General features: G+C 37.6%; 7 protein-coding genes across 7 annotated transcripts; 2 read left to right on the forward strand and 5 right to left on the reverse strand.

Annotated features, from left to right (window-relative positions):
- Positions 1–233: 233 nt before the first annotated feature.
- Positions 234–452, reverse strand: CBG25492 (the record flags this gene model as incomplete). The annotated part of the gene is made up of 1 exon (XM_045241870.1): positions 234–452. One exon carries the CDS (start codon positions 450–452, stop codon positions 234–236), a length of 219 nt encoding a protein of 72 aa, XP_045099408.1.
- Positions 453–2,989: 2,537 nt separating this feature from the next.
- Positions 2,990–8,971, reverse strand: CBG13365 (the record flags this gene model as incomplete). The annotated part of the gene is made up of 14 exons (XM_045241871.1): positions 2,990–3,100; positions 3,363–3,482; positions 3,530–3,719; positions 3,764–3,918; positions 3,964–4,122; positions 4,601–4,610; positions 4,889–4,995; positions 5,290–5,359; positions 5,406–5,630; positions 5,674–5,810; positions 5,858–6,023; positions 7,066–7,160; positions 8,312–8,411; positions 8,907–8,971. 14 exons carry the CDS (start codon positions 8,969–8,971, stop codon positions 2,990–2,992), a joined length of 1,710 nt encoding a protein of 569 aa, XP_045095168.1.
- Positions 8,972–8,994: 23 nt separating this feature from the next.
- On the forward strand, positions 8,995–10,355 carry CBG13364 (the record flags this gene model as incomplete). Its single annotated transcript, XM_002629955.2, has 3 exons — positions 8,995–9,241; positions 9,285–9,588; positions 9,635–10,355. The coding sequence occupies 3 exons, from the start codon at positions 8,995–8,997 to the stop codon at positions 10,353–10,355; spliced, it is 1,272 nt and encodes a 423-aa protein (XP_002630001.2).
- A 2,426-nt stretch (positions 10,356–12,781) lies between these two features.
- On the reverse strand, positions 12,782–13,192 carry CBG13363 (the record flags this gene model as incomplete). The annotated part of the gene is made up of 1 exon (XM_002629954.1): positions 12,782–13,192. One exon carries the CDS (start codon positions 13,190–13,192, stop codon positions 12,782–12,784), a length of 411 nt encoding a protein of 136 aa, XP_002630000.1.
- Positions 13,193–13,842: 650 nt separating this feature from the next.
- On the reverse strand, positions 13,843–14,885 carry CBG13362 (the record flags this gene model as incomplete). The annotated part of the gene is made up of 4 exons (XM_002629953.1): positions 13,843–13,927; positions 14,089–14,133; positions 14,183–14,323; positions 14,776–14,885. 4 exons carry the CDS (start codon positions 14,883–14,885, stop codon positions 13,843–13,845), a joined length of 381 nt encoding a protein of 126 aa, XP_002629999.1.
- Positions 14,886–15,142: 257 nt separating this feature from the next.
- Positions 15,143–17,081, forward strand: CBG13361 (the record flags this gene model as incomplete). Its single annotated transcript, XM_002629952.1, has 9 exons — positions 15,143–15,182; positions 15,225–15,442; positions 15,485–15,585; positions 15,638–15,727; positions 16,100–16,284; positions 16,330–16,506; positions 16,554–16,663; positions 16,877–16,948; positions 16,995–17,081. The coding sequence occupies 9 exons, from the start codon at positions 15,143–15,145 to the stop codon at positions 17,079–17,081; spliced, it is 1,080 nt and encodes a 359-aa protein (XP_002629998.1).
- Positions 17,082–17,146: 65 nt separating this feature from the next.
- CBG13360 lies at positions 17,147–19,267 on the reverse strand (the record flags this gene model as incomplete). Its single annotated transcript, XM_002629951.2, has 7 exons — positions 17,147–17,550; positions 17,596–17,861; positions 17,906–18,009; positions 18,054–18,595; positions 18,699–19,008; positions 19,057–19,209; positions 19,256–19,267. 7 exons carry the CDS (start codon positions 19,265–19,267, stop codon positions 17,147–17,149), a joined length of 1,791 nt encoding a protein of 596 aa, XP_002629997.2.
- Between the last annotated feature and the right edge of the window lie 389 nt (positions 19,268–19,656).

Below are 19,656 nucleotides of genomic sequence, written 5' to 3' on the forward strand. Positions count from 1 at the left end.
GACACATACACATGCTTCACGGGCGGTCCCACTTTCCTCGTATTTCTTTTCACTCACTACTATTTTGCAACAACATGCACACAACACAGGATCCGATGGGGTAGGAGTGAAATAGTATAGAATAACACGAGAGGATCAGTCAGTGAGAAATTGAGATGGCCAGTGAGAGTCTCTCCTCCTCCTTCTGGTTGATGTTGTGTGGTCGGGAAGAAAAAGAAGAAGAGGAAGATGCACTAAAGAATTCGTTGGCACCGTGCCAATGCTAGATAGTGTTTGTCAATAAGAGAGCTGGCGAGAGAAATAGTGTGACATTCTGGAGAGAGATTGATGGGGAGGAGACGAGGGAGGAGATGAAATTGAAAATGATGATGGGATTTAGAAGGAGGTGCTTCCGGGCCAGAGAAGCTCAAGAGATTGCGATCATCGATAAGGAAATGAGACATTCGAGGCATGAAGATTAGTTGCATTCTGGTGGAGAGCACTTGAGAATAGAACGGATGATAAGGATCGGGATCTTTGAGATATCGTATTTTGCCAATTTCCTCAATTCCCACGAAAGGTTTGCAAAAATTTCAACTCTGAAAATTGTTTCCACAATGTCACAATCATTTTATTTATCAAAAGTTTTTGATCTCTATCTAATTTGAAAGCTCACCCAAACCGCCAACTTTGAGCTCAATTATCTCGGTTCCTTCAAAAGCTATCAGAATTTTGTCAATTGATAAAACTTTTATCATAATATCACCAATATTTTATCAGTTGGTGACTTTTTGATATCTTCTACCGGAATCGAGATAAATGAGCTAAAAGTTGACGATTCGGGCTTTTATTAGAGGAAATGCGGTAAATACTCAAATTTTTATCTTGTATTCTGATTTGAAATTTTTTGATCCTACAAAATTTATCGCATTTTCCGCTTTGTTTTGGCTCGAAAATCAAGTTCCTAGCACACCTAGAAGCCGAGATACAGCTATTCAAAGTTTAAGAGACGCAGAAAGTTAGAGTGTCTCGCTGTCTGCGTCTCTCGCCTCCAAAACTTCAAATGACTGTATCTCGGCTCAGAGTTAACCTAGAAACGTGATGTTTTCACCAAACTATGTAAAATGTTTCACTTTTTCAGGTAAACATAAAATCATTTTTGTCGAAAATTGAAATTCAATATTTTTTCAAAAAAAATTTTCTAAAGCAAAATTCGACCCAAAATTATTTTTTCGCGGGAAAAAAAGCCTTCTGCTTGAATCAGAAAAATAACTAAAAAGATATTTCATGTAAAATGAGATGACAAGTAAAAAACACACACACACGGACGCTATTTTGAAAAAAGCTCTGAAAAAGTGGTATTTACAGCTGAAACGGGGGAAGAGAAATAAGGAAAAAAGGAGGAAGCCGGGGCTGAAAAAGAACCCGCTACTGGAAAAATAGAAGGGAAAGGTGTATATTGTTGACACCGAATGCGAGAAAAAATAGAAGCTGAGAAAATTCTCAAGTGGCGGAAAAAGCCAAAACAACACAGTTAACAGAAAAAAGAGAATTAATGACGGCAGAAAATGAAAATTGGAAAAAAAGGAGTAGTAGTAATGTAGAAGAGCAAAAAAATGAGAAGACTGGTTAAGGGGATTACCAGAAAAAAAAACAGCAAAAAAAACGGGAGATGGCGTGTTCCGGTTGGAGAGATTTGTTTGGAATTAGACTGGAATAGTTAGAGATAGATACACTTTTATGAAATGATTGAGTCTTTAATACTGGAAAATTGGGATTGGTAATATTTTGAGAATCTGATTGAGGGGACAAAGCTTTCAAACTTTAAAGGGAGGAGGTTTCATATACCGTACTTCCTCTAATAGGAGCCCACCCAAGCCGTCTACTTTAAGCTCGATTATCTTCGTTCCCATGAGAGATATCATAAATTTGCCAACTAATAAAATATTGGTGATATTATGATAAGTATTTTTATCAGTTGACAAGTTTTTAATATCTTTCATAAGAACCGAGATAACAGAGCTCAAAGTTGACGGTAGGTTGGCTTCTATTAGAGTAAATACGGTGAGCAGATTCCTAAAAAATAATTTTGAAAATTTCAATCCACTTTGAAAACGCTCATTTCTGGAAACTTCCAGAAATCTTCAAGATATTTTTGGATACCCGCCAAAACTGGAACTTCTAGACCACTCTAAAAAAGCCTCGGAAATTAAAAACGGAGGATTTTCAGTTTTGGTGGAAATTGTTTAAAAAATCGAGGCTATTCATTATTTACCAAAAACTTGCATAAGAAAGGCCGCCTTAATGCAATGGTCCCTCTAATAGAACGTCATTCCGAAGGTACCTTTCAGCAATAGAATGGCTCTTGTAATAGAAATGCCTTTTTCAAAATGTGTTGTTTTGAAATGTTCCATAAGTGATAGAAGGGCCCTCCAGAGGTACCTTGGGACAATAGAAAAGACGGCCCTTCTAATACAGGTTTTAAGGTGTTTTTTTGCCAAAAAATGCAGATAATGCACTACAAGTTTTTGGTCGTAATCCTATTTTCATGGAAATTGGAAAAAAAGCAATGGCTTGAAATCCTCAAAACTTGGTCCCACCCAACTTACCGTAGTCCACCTCCCACAGGATAAACTCTAAAATCTCAAAAAATAGTCAAGTATAGTCAAAAAAAAGAGGTAAAAGTGAGGTACTTTTGGTTTGGGTTTCCTCTCACTAATCTCACCAATAAAATCTTCGTTTCTTTTCTCATTCGGTTTCTTTTACGATTTTGTTTGTCTCTGTCTCTCACTTCCATTTTGGTAGTAGATACTTGAAGAAGAAGAAGCACTCCATACAAATTAGATCCGCTTTTTCTTCTTCTTTTTCTTTCAGAGTGAAGGAAGAAGAGGAAGAACATGATTTTAATTTCAAAGATGTTGCCATTCGGCGGAAGAGGAAAAGAAGTAATTAAATTTTTTATTCAAATTCAGAGGGGGAAACGAACAAGATTTACATAGGAAATTGGGCGTTAGACTGGTTGGGTATAGTTGGCTAGTTTCTCAGGTTGAGCTGATAAAAAATTATTGATCATTTGATAGGTTGGACCCGGGCGATCAAGTGGAACAAAGTGGCCAGCACCCTGAAATAAGAAACGCTATCTTTAAAGGCGCATATCTCAAAAACTAAAAACGCTACATCAAAATTGTTAACTATAAAAATATAAAGCATAATATTCTACACATTTCGTTTGTTGACAGCTTTTTGGTAGAGCTCTTAGTTTTTGAGATATGCACCTTTAAAGTTAGGGTACCCCCAGAAGGACGCACCTCCATAGAGAGTCTACTTGAGACGCAGAGAAACGAGAATGTCTGTTTTCTCTGTGTATCTTATCTTTCACTCACTTTTACTGTAACAACATCAATTGAAATTTTCGCCCCACGCTGATTTGCTCCTTCGTATCTCATATAATATCCTGCCAACACCTTGTTGTCTGAATAGTACCATGGCTGATATTTCTGAGTCTAAAAACAAATCATCAATAGAGCGCACTTCTAACATACAAACCAACCTTTTGCAACCTATTTTTCTTTGCCAAATCTCTCACAAAATATCCATCTGCCAGATAGTTACAAGCTGTGTCCACATCTCCATTGTAGATCAAAACTCGGAACGCCGGACCCGTGTAATTATTGAAAATCTTGGTGAAGAATGGTGTCATGTCTTGATGAGTCATCACATATTGATCGTACATTGCAACACTGAAGTTTTAAGAAATCTACAGTAATCCAAACGTCTCCCTCACTTGCAAACCTTCCATTTCTCCTTTCTCTCCAACCACTCGCTATCAATTTTTAGAGATTTTTTGACGTCTTCAAGATTGAGATACTTGTGAAGTGCCATGTCATTCCAGCAACTATAAGATGTTTTGTCGTCAGTCGAGTACTTGTTCCATAGAGCCTAAAATGTCAAAACTTTTGATTGATTAGGGGCCAGAAGAGTTACCGAGATTCCTTTTCGTGGAACTAGTTTCATGGTCTCTTTGACGGGGTCCGTGGCATTGGGAAGAGAGAAATTGGTGTAGCAGTCGTGGTAGTAGTTGAAGAAGTCATAACTGAAAAATCTTGACGACTCGAAGTATATCAATATGGATTTATTGATTTTCTTTTTGGAAATGTGTCCTGGAACTCCTATACTATTCCAGCACGGTCAGAAAAAAAGACAATCAAATTTACCGAACTGTTAGCTCTAAAACAAGCCTAAATACGACTGTTATTGTTGTCCGAAAAAAGTGGAGTTGAGACGCAGACAGTTAATCGAAATATTTCTCTGCGTCTCCACCGACTATGCACTATTTAGGCTTGTCGCTTCGAGGTGCCTACCGTATTCAGACTGCAAAAAATACTCTCTCGCTCCAATTTTTTCGCACAACAATAAATAATAATATATCCAATAGAAATTAGGCTCCGCTTCCTTTTACCCAAAAAAATACATATTGTGGGCGGAGGCTAGTAGTGTTTAGGTTCAATATGATCCAGTTTTTGCTCTGAATTCAATTTCAGCACGTTCGAAACTTTAAAATCAGCCCGAACACGGATAGGCCCCGCCCACTTTGAATTCCTATCTTGGACACGCGACTCACGACCGCAACGCTTCCGAAAAAACCTAGGTGCGGAGCCTAGTCGTGTTTAGGCTTATTTTGAAGCTAACAGCAAGGCAAAGTCGTTGATCTCTGTTGAAAATGATTTGAATCAAAACTAACCGAGTTGTGGTAGTTTTGAGAAGAAACGAATAACTTTAAATTTCGATTACGTGCCTATTTACTCCAAAATGTTAAGATCCATTGCTCTAAAAGCCTGCGCATTAAATTTTCTAAGTTGATCATTACACCCTGATTTATATTTCTCATTAAAAATTATTCCAAACTAACCCCTCCCAATTCTCGGTGTACTGCCCCAAAAGTGGTTCAATCAGTTGCCCACATTCTGATTTGTTGTCAACTTGATAGTCCATTTTGTTTGTAGTTGTCATGAATTGCTGAAAAAACGGTATTTAAAGGTGGGGGGACAGGAGATTTTTCGTAGTTTTTTGTAGCAAGAGTATGCATTCTACCGTCACGGTGTACAACGCTTAATGTCACTCTGCGTACAGCTGTCGACCTCGCCTTTATGTATGCAATCGGGCGTGCGCTTTCTCTTTGCCCGCGTGGCTCAGTCGGTAGCGGCGCCGCACCCTCAATCATCGCCCTCACAAGTTCAACTTCTCGAGGGGCATCTTTGAACGGAATTTCGAGAACATTATTTTTTTCGCCTCCCCCTCCCTCTTAATTACCATAAAATCATAACTGTCGACATCTTTAGCTCCAGAAGTCCTGCATTTTTCTTTAATTGCGTCCCATTCACTGAAAATAGTGATGCTTCATCAATTTTTCTTGCTAATCAACTAACTCTGGAGATGCTCTCGCATGATATGCGCCCCATAGAATCATAGTGTTCGTTGACAACTTCACATTCATAAATCCATTTCCTATGATCAATCCCTTGAATTTTTCGTTTGGGAATTCTCTCTTCGCAATGGATTCTGCCACCAATGCAGACAACATTGGTCCATAGACTCCTCCATAGGATTCGGCGGCTATGAAGAACTCATTTTTCAGATATGACTGGTTCTTGCTAAAATAAACATTTAGAAATCGAGGATTTTAGGGTATCTTACTTCTCAAAGAAATCCAAAACCGCTCTAAAATTCTGCTCTGCTATCATATCGTCATCTCCTCTCGACACATTTCTATCCTCCTGGTCATAGGAGAATCCGACGCCTATTGGGGATTCCAAAAATAGAATATTTGCTCTCTGAAAATTTACAAAAGAGGATGATTTCTCAGAATGTGAAGACTCACATGGTACCAGGAGTTGACATTCTCAAAAAGGGATTTGCCATCAAAGTTGACGTATAGTGGGCCGAATTCTTCAAAAAATGCTCCTAAAGATGAGCAACCGGGTCCTCCATTGAACCAAATTATTAACGGAGCAGTGTCAGAGGAAATATCTCGAGATTCGAGGAGCCTGAAAATTGATGTTCTCAATCATTTTAGTTATTTTCATAGAGCGTAATTACCGTACTTTCTCTGATAGGAGTAAGTCCACATTGAACTCAATCATCTCGCCTCTTTTTGGAAACATCAAAAATGCTCAACTGATAAGTTATTTACTATATAATTACCATTGTTTTATCAGTTGACAGGTTTTTGATATCTCTCATAAGAACCGAGATAGTTGAGCTCAAAGTGCATTTATCGGGTGGTCTTCATTTAGAGCAAGTACATTAGTTGCGCTTAAAATCTATTATCTCGGTTCCTTCGAAAGATATCAGAAAACTTTTGACTGATAAATTATTTATCATTCTATTACCAATATTTTATCAGTTGACAAAAGTTATCTATCACTCAAAGGAAGCTAGATAATTGAGCTCAAAGTGGACGGCTTGGGTAGACTTATTTAATTTTAATTTTGTTTATTGATCAGGTGTAATAAAACATTAGAGGGTAGGACATGAAAGACTCAGAAAAAATGCCCCTCGCGAGGCTGATCTGAGTAGGGGAGGGGAAACGGGATAATCTAGATATTTGGCACAGGAAAAATGTAACCGGTAGAAGAAGAGAAACGAAAAAAGGAAAAAAATAGGGGAGCAAATATATCAATAACGAGTAATACTGGAAGAAATTAAAGGTGGGGGGACAGGAGATTTTTCGTAGTTTTTTTGTAGCTAGAGTATGCATTCTACCGTCACGGTGTACAACGCTTAATGTCACTCTGCGTACAGCTTTTCAAACGATAAACTGTTTATCACAATATTACCAATATTTTATCAGTTGACAAATTTTTGATATAAAAATATGAAAATTTGAAAATTTCTAACTCTGTCTCAAAATTCGTTGCATATTAGTAAAATATGTATGTTTTATACAGAAAAAAAACTAACTTTAGGCAAATCGTAAGTTTTTCTTGTCTGGCGGAGAGATTTTCACAGAAATTTCTTGAATACGATACTTCACTCGTTTTTAAGGTGAATAATGTTTTTTTCATAAGAAATTCAGGTCAACAAAACAGAAAAAATTTATTGAAAAAAAGCAAAAAAAACAACAACAAAAATAATAACGTGAGATATATTTCCGTGAACCTACAGAAGCGATTCCGAGATCGCTTCTGGGACTTTTGAAAAAAGAAGCCCGAAAAAATAAATATATTAATATTTCCCGTGAACCTACAGAAGCGATCTCGATATCGCTTCTGGGAATTTTGTGAGAGCGAAAAAACATCCAGAATCGATCCCTTGATCGATTCTGTAAGTTCACGTAAATCTGCCAATTTTCGAAAAATATCGTGAAATTTTGAAATCCACAAATTTTTCATTCTGAAAATGGGCTCCCTTACTAGTAAGGGTGTTTGTGATTCAATGTGAATTTTTGTAAAAGGCAAGAAATATTTCTAGCTATATATTTGTAACATTATCTGATAATCATGTTGATTATTGAAAACAAAAATTGAGAAATTTCAAATTCAACAAAATTTTCAAGTAATCCGTTTTAAGGGAATAATATACTTTTTGATCCCCCAAACGTTGAAAATCTTTTTGAATTTGAAATTTCTCAATGTTTTCAATAATCAACATGATTATCAGATAAAATTACAAATATGTAGCTTGAAATATTTCTTGCCTTTTTCAAAAATTCACATTGAATCACAAAACACGATACCCTTACAAGTAAGGGAGCCCATTTTCAGAATGAAAAATTTGTGGATTTCAAAATTTCACGATATTTTTCGAAAATTGGCAGATTTACGTGAACTTACAGAATCGATCAAGGGATCTTTTTTCGATGTTTTTTCGCTCTCACAAAATTCCCAGAAGCGATATCGAGATCGCTTCTGTAGGTTCACGGGAAATATTAATATATTTATTTTTTCAGGCTTCTTTTCTCAAAACTCCCAAAAGCGATCTCGGGATCGCTTCTGTAGGTTCACGGGAAATATATCTCACGTTATTATTTTGTTGTTTTTTTAACTCTTCTTCAATAAATTTTTTCTGTTTTGTTGACCTGAATTTCTTATGAAAAAAGTAAAAAAAAAACTAAATTGAATTGTTTTATAATGAAAATGGTCAAAAAATGTATGTGAAGTATAATTCTCACACATAAATCCTGAAATAATGATGTTTCTTATATTTCTGTGAACCAACAGAAAAGTTTGTAGGCTCGACTCTATTCGAACGAATGTTTAAAATTTTGAAAATGTCATCTTCTTATATCTTTTACAGGAATTGAGATAATTGAGCTCAAAGTGCATAAACTCACAAATAGAACATTCGATGCGTTCCATTTTGATTTGCATTTAGATATCCTGATTGTAGCTTTAAATCGCCAATATCCAAATTTCCGGGTAGTTTTATATAATCTTCACAATTTGAAAATTTCAGAATAAATATAATAAGTAATATAATTCTGATCATTGAAAAGAAACCTTCTAGATAAAATCAAAGGTGTAAGTGTTAGTTCTAGTTGGGGGTAGAAAAATGAAAGAAACTCTATCATACTATTTTTCACATTCTCCCTCCACCTGTTCAATTTTCACTTTTCTTTTCCTCTGTATCTCTCTCACCTTGTCTATAATCCTCTCTACATTTTTTTTGCATTATATACCGCGCGGATTTATTTTGATTTATTTTACTTTTATTGTATTGACAGGTCAAACGATATGACGATTTATTTTTGAGAGAGAGAGAGAGAGAGAGAGAGAGAGAGAAAATAAAGACTGGAATTGACTTTAGGTTGGAATTTGGGCGGAAAATTGAAGGGGATTTTCCGGGAATAACAAAAAATGATGACAGAGGTAATCGTGATAATTTTCAATTTATGTTCTATTTTGTTATAATCACGAGAATCAACCTACTCATTCTCCTTAAAAATCCAGTTCTTGTCATTTTTTGTCTCATTTTCTGTGTTTTGATCTACCATGCGAACCGCCTGTGTATTATTTCATGACACTTTATTCGAATTTGGTCAAAGTTTTTAGAGATTATTATAAAAAGAAAAAGGACTCGAGAACTTTCCAAGTGGTCCAATATATTATTTTTACTTGGTTCATTTTTGCAATATGCGGATTTTTGGCATACGGATTGTCGGTGGCTTTTTGGTACTATATGGACAGTCCAATATTGGAAAAACCAGAGGTCACAGGGTACAGGCCAGAGAATTGGAGCCAGCATTTATTGGAGTCTAGACCAGGTAATTTTTTCCCCGAAACTCATCATGGCAAATTTCTCTACAGAAGATAATTCGAATACATCCTCAGTGGTTTGTGATAAACGATTGGTTGGGTACTACACGGACTACACGAGAGCCATAATTCGAAACGAGCAGATTCTGAAACTCACCCATGTGATTTATCTGTTGCTTGATGTGTATCCAAATGGAGTTGTGAAAGTTTTGGACGAGCAAAAGGATACGAGTTTTTTGAAAAAAGTGGAATTTGCAAAACGATTGAATCCAAAACTGAAAGTGATGGTTGGAGTTGGTGGATATCAATTTGCGAGGCGGTTTTCTTCTGTAGCCGGGGATGAGACGAAGAGACAGTGATAAATCTGATTCTTCAAAATTAATTATTCTTAAAACTTTCAGAACATTCCAAATTTCCGTTACTGCATTCCTCATTTATCATAAACTAGACGGTGTGGATATTTTCTGGGCATGGCCGAAAGCTGAAGATCGGGAAAACTGCCTAAAGCTAATCAAAGGATTACGTCAAAACCTCCCGGCTCAATTCCTCATTTCTATGATTCTACCTCGATTGGCGCAGCAGCTAGATGGATACATTTTGAATTCTCTCGTGGACTACGTCGATTTCTTCAGTGTTCTATCTTACGACTACTTTGGGCCATTACCAGGCAATGATGCAAATCTTGGACCCATATCTCCATTATATGGTGGACAGAGAGGTAATGTGGATGGAACTATGAAACGGCTCTCATGTGAGATCAGAAAACCAAGCCAGCTCAATATGGGAATCACATTGTATGGAACCTATTGGAGCAATGTAGAAAGTGGACTTGGACAAAAAACAGATGATATTTGGAGGCTTGCAGAGGTTGAAAACGGACCTGGATATTCGATTGGATGGCGAGAAATGGAGCAGAGAAATTGGAATTTGTCATCTGCAAACTGGCATGAAGCATCTAAAAGTTCCTATATCTGGAACCCAAAAAACAAAAAGCTTTTGGGATTTGAGAATGAGAAGAGTCTTCAGGAAAAAGTGGTTTATGCAAAGAACAAGAATATTGGAGGAATCGTGGTATGGACCATGGATCAGGATGATGTAGTGATTGATGGATGTAGTGATTGAAAAATTGTGTTGTTTTCAATTGTATTATTCCCTCCTTCTATTGTCTCCTTTTGAAATAAAAAAAAACTCTCACCTCTAGTTTGCAGAAATGTCGTAAACACTCTAATAGAAGGCCACTCAAACCGTCAACTTTGAGCTCATATATCTCGGTTCCTGTACAGTATATCAAGAAGTGGTAAACTAAAAAAATGGTTTTCCCATTATGACAAACATGTTGTTAGCTTTCACAAAAACCGAGATATCTCGACGAGAAGTTAGCTGTCAAAGGAAAATAGCTGAACTCGACTAAAATGATACCATCGCGACACAGGGGTGCAAAATCGCCATGCGGCGGGTGCGAGGGGCGTGGTCAACTTGTTCTGCATACCCAGACAATAGTCTTGTTGTGGAAAAACAATTGAGAATTAAGGTGGTCAGCAAGTTACACTGGTAGCACTAAATTTTTACAAACATTGACTGGTTTTCATTCTTTGTTCTCCACTATGTCTCCAATCACAATATTGAATAACAAACCCCTTAAAGTTGTATTTTCCATTCTTGCCATCCTTATAATCTGTGGCATTATCTTTTTTGCACTTTCCTCTATATTCTGGTATTTTTATGATTATAACAGTGCCTTGTCGTTCCCGAGTCGTTGGCTATTATTCCCTCTGGGAGCCTAATGAAGTCACTCTGAGACAGCTAAGAAAACTTACGCATATCAGTTTTGTGTTTTTGATGAGAATGGAAGTATAAGTTTTCCTGGAGATTCTGGAGAAAATAAATTTTTACAAAAGGAAGAAAACTGCGTTATCGATGAGACCGGAAATCAAATTGATGTTCAGTGTTGCGGTTTCTCTGCGGCTTTTCATTATTCAAAGATATTAGCGGAGAAAAACAAGAGAAGGTGAGAATTCTGTATTTATTTCGTTTTTGAGACACTTATTTTCAGATTCCTTATGAACTCAATAATCTCATTCCTGGATGAGAACAACTTGGATGGTGTCGACATCTTCTGGGCCTGGCCCTCCGAACAGGACCGCCAATCTCACATCCGATTTCTTCAAGAACTAACAAATCTTTAGCTGAGCTCAAGAATGAAAAAAAGAGAACTCAAGACTACATTATCAGTATTATTGCTCCACGAAATGTGAAGAGGATGTCACCTGGAGGGGGTGTTGGATCCCCCCGTGAAACCTCCTGCAGAATAGATTACTCTGAATCATTAAAGTAAAGCGGCCTGTAACAATAATAACTAGAGAATCCTAATGTGTCTGTAGCGCTGGAAGTGGGACGAAAGCGGGCAGATAAGCTGTGTGACAAGTAAAACAGTTGTAACTCATTAACCCATTTATTGCGTGTAAATAATTAATAAAATATAGATAATTATCGGCAATAAATGGAGCGGTCCGGAAGGCGTGATGACGTTGGATAGCGGATCATGAGGGATGAAATACCGGACGAAAAACCCTAGAGATTCTGTCTTTATTCAATTCCCCTAATCTCTACACAACAACACACGTCTTCACACTAACAACTATATCACTACGCTTGGAGAGGAAAATACCTGGATTGCCGCGAAGCGGACTAGACACGATGGCGTCGGTGATAGAATCCTCGAGAAGCGGACGTGCAATTCGGTGGAACAGCAGTAATTAGTGAATATAGCGGTCGGAATAATAGGACGAGCAGCAACTAACACAACAACAACTTGATCGGACTGACTCGAGCGGTGACGCAAGAGTCTGATAGAGGAGGGGGCGCGTGTGTGCCCCTCTGCGGACAAATGGGAGGGAATTTGAATAAGGGTTTGAGGTGATTGCGGAAAAGGAAGGAAATAACGGGAAAATGATGTAATAAAAGAGGTTTCTGAGGAGCAAGCGAAGTGGGCTGAGCCACAGGGGTCCTCAGAAGACCTTCGGGTTGGCAAGCCTGTGCATAGACACATGGAATTGACAACACAGCACTCTGATGGTTTTGGACGCTCCGATTATCCGAATGTCTTCAACAAATCCACCTTTCGATCGTTTTGACGAAATCATCTGCTTGATTCGTTTCCCGACGTAATCGTGGTCCGTAAGAAGTAGCTGTTGGGCGTGTCGTTGGTTCTTGATCAGCGCTTCCAATTTTTCGACGAGTTCGCGAAGAGGCAAAGGTTTCGAATGGGTGGAAGCTGAAAACATTTTCGAAGTCGATTACGTAGGGACAAGTTTTAACCCAAAAAGTAATGAGTTTCTAACGCCCGGTACAAGACTTCAAAGATGGGTTTCTGAAATGGGGAGAAAAATTTTGGTCGCCCCGCCCCCTTTCATTGCGGCGCCTATTTAAAATGTTAATATTTATAAGAATAGGGATAAAGGAAAGTTGGTTTCTTCAAAGAGGGAGGGGAGGGGGGCATTACAATCAGAAAAATTTTAATAGATGTTGAAAATTAGAAAAAAAACTGATTAGTAAGAATTCCATCTAGTATCGCTCATTACGATTTCATACAGAACATCTGATGCTGACTCTCTTGTATTCTTCGTCCACTTCTGATTATTTCGAACACCTTCCGACATTTCTCTCATCCAATTCCAATAATTTTCTGGTCTATATCTTTCAGCATAGACGAAAGTGGACATTAATCTCAATCCAAAGCGAATCGATTCATCTGTAGAGTATTCAGAAGTGAAGATAGTGTTCAGCTCTGTGTATTTATCCCAAGTGAGTAGACAATTCGGAAGATTCGATCGACCCCAACTATCACTAAATTGTCCAATTATAGGCAGAAAATTCAAGTGGGCGGAGCTTAGGTCCGGTAGCTTAAATGTGCATGTAATTTTGTAAGTGTTGTTTTCGGCTATCATCGAATTTCTCATGTTTAGAGCTCCAAAATTAGTGTAAACACGGCCAAGTGTGGAGCCTTTTAGAACATTTTGAAAGTGTACCAATTTTAGATGATCCATAACTTTTTCAGTTCTGCTTTAAATTTCCTAAAACTTAAAGTTTTGAGTTTGCCTTGTTGTGAGCTTCATAATGAGTATAAACACAAAAGGTTTCTGAAAAGTTCAAATTTTGACCTTAAACTCAGGTAAACGATTCTGAATTAGATCTGACTTCATTCGGAATTAGATCTGGGTTCGTTCGTAAATAGAAGTGGCATGATCTAATACAGAATTTAGCTGATCTAATTCCGAACGAACACCGAATGAACTACGAACGAATTAGATCTAATTCCGAACAGACCAGCGGGATTTCGGAGCATCGTAGCGCGCGCTGTTCAAATTTTGTTTTCTTTTCAGCGCCATTCACTTTATTAATAATAACATTTATTAAAAAAAGAAAACAGAACAAGTATGAGGAAAAGAAAAACATTGATTAAAACGTAGAAATAGGAAATCGGAACGAAAATGAGGGGTGTGATAAAAATGAATGAATGGGATCAGCAAAAAAGAAAACGATGAGATCAGCGAGAATAATGGGACCTATGAGATAAGAAAAAGTGACAAAATTTATGAAAAAAAAAATCTCAATTCGAATTCTTCCGCTCGTCCATATTTTCGATTTTGAAAATTCTCTTATCATAGTTTCCGGTTGTAGATAAGATGGATATTCTTTATGAAATGAATGTTGATTTAACTGAAAAAAGAAGTTTTTGGCTTTGTGATGTCGATAATAAACTTACTTGAGCCATTTCAATATAATTTCCGTACTCAAATCTTCGCAAATCCAAATAAATTCATTAGAGCAGTTGTTTTATACAACAAATCCCAACTTTTTGAATAGTTTTAATCGGGTCATGACACATTCGGTTGAGAGCCTGCAATTTCACGCATGTTTCTTTGTCCACCAGACTTTCGAAAACTAACCTGCTCACGGCGAGACGCAGTTTCCGGAAGTAAGACCTTCTCGACTTGTGTAAATTGAGCTCACTATCAGAGAAATTTATCATCTCTTTTTTTCTTATTTTTTCGGTGATCCCTTGCATCGTTTTTACGTAATCCTTTAAGCTGAAAAGGGCAAAATTTATTTTACCTGCAGAGTTTTCTATGAATTTAAAATCTTCAAAATATTCGTATTTTTGTCGGTTCATAGAATTACTGTCTTCTCTATAAATTGAACTTTGAATATTCAGTTGTTCCTAAAAAAAATCACCTAAAATTTTGCAAAAACGTGCAAAACACATTAAAATATGTTCCAGAAAATATAGTTCAAAATAACCGAGCGAAAAAAGGCAAAAGTTGAGAGAAAAACCCATTTTCCTGACGAAAAAAATTTAGGACAACAAAAAAACAAAACAATTCATCCGCGGCAGCTGAGTCGTTGATGGCGCATTTCTCGTGGCAACTTCGGTATTAGATCTAGTCCAGATCTAATTCCGAATGAACTCAGATCTAATTCAGAATTTCGAGTTATTCGATCTAATTCCGAATGAAGTCAGATCTAATTCAGAATCGTTTACCTGAGAAGGCGCATGGTCCTTGGGGCAAAAATCAGATACGTGCGAATATAGTCGTGCTTGTACTCGTTTTGAAGCTCATAACAAGCTAAGTTCAAAAATTTGGCTTTCATGATTTTTGATTAAAAACTGAAGAAATTAGGACCCTTCGAAATTCGGCAAACTTTCAATTTTTTTTTCGATTTTTCAAGGGCCGCTACCGTACCCCATTCAATGTTTGAACTTCACTGATAAGAGTGCAAAATATCACACCTCGATCAATGACATTTTGTACATATGAAATCATTTTGTGTGTGATGCTGATAAAAAATTTTATGACTTCCTAACCTGATATAAACACAAAATGTGCTAGTTTTTTCCAGCTACAAAGATGAAAACTTGCCAACTGGTTACGGTACTTCTGATGTTAGGTAAATTTTTATTTAAGATTACTTCGATTTCAAAAGCTTCAGTGCCATCTGTTTGGTCAATTTCTGATCGTCCTTGTGGAAATGATACAAGTAATTTATGGCTGGATTTGGTGTTAGTTATAGACAACTCTCAGCCCACCAACACTATCTATGAGACGATTTCTGGAATTTTCGGAGCACAATCTCGAATTGGGACTCATTATGAGGATCCGAGAAGTTCCAGAGTGGCAATTATCACATATAATAATGATGCCACTACAGTAGGCATACTAGAAAGGTTCGCTAAAAATAAGATGTTTCAGGTTGCACAATTTCCAACTTTCAAATCATTGGATCAGCTGAAAACTGAGTTAACAGTTCTAAAAAACGATGGGACATCTGGAAATGAGTCTTATTTGGATACGTAAGCTGTTATCTGTCTGTGCGTCTTGATCTAGGTTTTTTTTTTATTTCAGAGGCCTATCCAGCGCCCAAGCGATTTTAAATAAAACCGAAGATCGGATGAATTATAAGAAAGTGGTTCTTGTTTTTGCTTCCACCTATGAGTAAGTTTTTTTCTTTCAAGATTTCTAGCCCCCAAAAAAACTTGTCCAAAAACCAACCTTCTAGCTCATCTAGAAGCTGAGATACACCCCTTTAAAGTTTCGCAAGCTAGAGACGCAGACAACGAGACACACTGCGTCTCTAACCTCCCGAACTTCAAAGGGCTGTATCTCGGCTCACCTAGAAAGTTGGTCCTTTAACAGATTCACAGGAAATTTTTTGCTCTTCAAGGTCATATGCAAAAACAAAAAAAAATCAAGTTTCCAGTCAGCTGAACGAGCTGGCCGGTCGGTTGGTCGGCTAAAATTAGCCAAAAGAAAGTCTAATTCTAGTCTAAAACTAGTCTAAAAAGTCTAAAACGTTCGAAATTTCAGCTTACTCTACGATCGCCCTGACTACATTGCTCATGCGTTGAAGTCTAATGGGGTTACTGTAATTACTGTATACACTGGAAATGACAAAACGGTGAAGGGACAGTTGAAAAGTGTTGCTTCCGATGGATTTGCATTCCAAATGTCTGTGAATACCACCACAGATCTTCAGAATGCGTTGACGATGAGTAGGTTTTCGGAAGCTGTTCTTTTTTGAAAAAATATCTCTTCAGTAAACTGCTTCTGTTTTGACTATTGGACCTGGACTCAATACAATCATTTTGGGACTTGTATGTTGTATCCAGGAGTCAAGGGAAACCAAAAAGCGGCTCGTAAATATTGCAAATCGTTGGGTCTTCCAAGTAATCTAGCCACTGAATTCAATGAAGACAAACGGAAGTTCAGCTACAGTAATCCCTGGATATTTTGAAGTTTTTTCAAGCAATTAAAATTTTAGAGTTTATCAACTCCTTCGATGATGACTCGATAAATTCCTATTGGAACGGATTGATCAGTGAAAATTCTACGTGGTATTGGGATCAGCCAAAAGGAAAACCATTGATTCCGGTATACTTTTTTGATTTTCAGCATCTACCGTAAACACTCTAATAGGACTCGAACCGTCAACTTTGAGCATATATATATATATATCTCGGTTCCTAGGATAGAAATCAAAAAAGTGTCAACTGATAAAATGTTTATCATATTATCACAAATATTTTATATGTTGACCACTTTTTGATATCTTTTACAGGAAACAAGATAAATTTACTTTCTCAGCTCGACCCATCTTCCGGCTCGATTAGCACCTCAACTGGATGTGTGGCAGATGTCAAGCACTCTGATGGATCTGTAAGCCAGCAAAAAGATTTTGAAAATTCTAAAAATTCTACTTTAGGTTGCATGGACGCCAATCAGCTGCTCTAACTCGTTCTATTTCCTATGTGAAGCCAAAGCTTGTGATACTGATAATTATTGTGATTAAAAATATTAATGAGCACTGCAGAACTATCAAATCATTCATTTAAAACACATCAATCGCACCAAAGATCAATTCTTAAGCCCCATTGAAACGATGGGCGCTTCTTTTCCACAGAAAAAGTAATAGTCAAGCCAGCAACTGATATCGTTGAACGTCTTATCAGCCCTTTTTGGCCATCCGGGTCTAGCTTGCGGTCCTTTGTTCATGTGTACACACGCCTCATGCCCCTCAAAGTTTGGCTCGGAATCAGTGATCCAGTTATCTTTGAACAACGGCGGGTTATCAGCAACACCGTCGATCCATTCAAACAACCGATCACGAGAACACGGATGTGTGGGGTCCTTGTTGAAACCACCGTATTTCTGTCCAATCTGTGCTCTACTATTGCATTGCTCCCGTCGCTTAGCTCCGAGATACGCCGCATCGTTACGAATGAACTGAGCTCCACCTTTTATGGCTTCATCCATCATCTCTGCAAAAAAAGACACATGTTAAATTTTGAAATCGAATAACATACTGTCCAGAAGATCCAACTCTCCCATGTCTGTGAAACCAGTAACGAATGCTCCGTTCTCCTCTGACTGGCAATAGCTTTGCGCGTCATCGAATGTTTTTTTCTGGTTGATGAATTTGTGACACCATTTTTGCCCTCTTGTTTTTCGCCAATACGATGTATAACCAGATGGACAGGCACCATAGGACATGACTTCGAAATTCGTCTGACAATAAATGGGTGCGTATTTGGGATCGGACATTGTTTCTAGTCTTCGATCTCCTTTGCGGCTGAAAATTTGAACAATGAAATGGGGGATGCGAATAGCACTCACCTGAAGAAAATTCCAGTACTCCAGCTACCTGCATCACACTTTTCGTTTGGTTGGCTTTCCGCCCAAACATCAGAAGGAACTTTTTTGAACAGAAGACTCGAGTTCTGAAAATCGCATATATTAACTTTATAAAACGGTTCTTACTCACTGTACTCATGTAGTCATAACCATAATTTTTTGAATTACTATCCGTGCATTCTGCATTTTTTCGATTGTTTACAGATGCGTCACGAGAATAGACAGATGTCCGGATAATCGTAGCATCCCGATCTTTGGATAAAAGACCCAGAAAATCTGTATTCGGATCCGCGGACTGAGCAATAGCATCATTGTGGAGGAATGGTCTCAGGACCTTTTTACAGTAATTACTGTCTCTCTTCCGATTGTCACTACGTTGCAAACTGCTGGCAGTTCGAACATAAGCTCTGTCTGGGGTGAAAAGGATCGTATGATAGATTTCTCCGTATCTTCTCAACAAGTAATTACTCTCTGCTTGATTCATAGTAGGAGTGTATTCACAGAGAGCCATTGCAGTTTCATCGGAAGGAACTTTGGCAAGAGCAATGTTCGGTAGAGCGTATTTGTATCCGTCGAGAGCCAGAAGAAGGTTCTCGCCTTTTACGTAGGTCAGGTCATTGGTGATGGCTTCACTAGCATCGATCCAGACACGAGACACTTTAGAGAAGTAGTCTGGAATTTTTGAATAAAAAAGAAGAATCTAGAATTATTGGGGATTAGTCATTCCTAAAGACTTTCAAGATTCCTTCACTCTGAAATCCGTTTCCTAACTAACCATTGATTCTGAATGGCAATGCCTCTCTATGCATGAAAGCGATTCTTGCTTTTGGTTTCAAAGTGGCACAGTACTCCACAGCCGAATCCCGTTTCATCATTTTCTTTTCAATTTTATAACATCTTCCGAACATCTGAACCCATCCTTGTTCGCATTTGAGTGTAGCTTCAGCATCGCAAGTTGTCGTGGATTTGTCAATTTTCACATTTAGAATGTGAAATGGCACATTGTCCTCACAATATCTTCTGGCCTCGCCTTGATTGGCAGACACCACTGGGAAAACCATTGAACACTTGTCGCCTTCCATGGCCTGAAGTCAGATTTCCAGATTTCCAGATTGCAATATTCTTACACATACCTTAGAACTTTGTCTTTCTCGGTAATTCTTCTGAGCGCCACTCCAGAAATCGCACATCTTCTTAAAGCTCTCATCGCCTTCATCGGCAGTTGTGAATGTCAGAAGATAACAAACGATGAGAAGTTTCATTCGCATTTTCGATTCGAATGAAACCTGAAATCTGGAATTTCAAGAAGGTTTATCTCTTTTTGAAACTAACCTTCTCTATCATCGCGCTGAGTTGGAAAAAAGGCTGAAAAAACAGAGCGAATTGTGGCGACAAGATGCCAATGTCACAGTGTTGATCTAGTTTTTCTCCTTTTCGAGGCCACGCAACTATATTATATTTTAAAGCTTTTCAAAAAAAAATTTTTTCTAGGTCATGACCTAGATTTTTTAGGTCATGACTTAAATATTTTCTAGGTCATGACCTGAATAGTTTTTTTCAGGTCATGACCTAAATAAATTTTTCCTATTTTTTTTTAATTCCTAGAAAATATTTAAGTCATGACCTAGAAAAATATTTAGGTCATGACCTAAAAAATCTAGGTCATGACCTAGAAAAAATAAATTATTTAGGTCATGAGCTAGGAAAACTAGTATATCTAGGCCATGGCCATG

This window comes from Caenorhabditis briggsae, assembly GCF_000004555.2.
Source record: "Caenorhabditis briggsae complete genome, chrII, whole genome shotgun sequence".
Lineage (NCBI taxonomy): Eukaryota > Metazoa > Nematoda > Chromadorea > Rhabditida > Rhabditidae > Caenorhabditis > Caenorhabditis briggsae.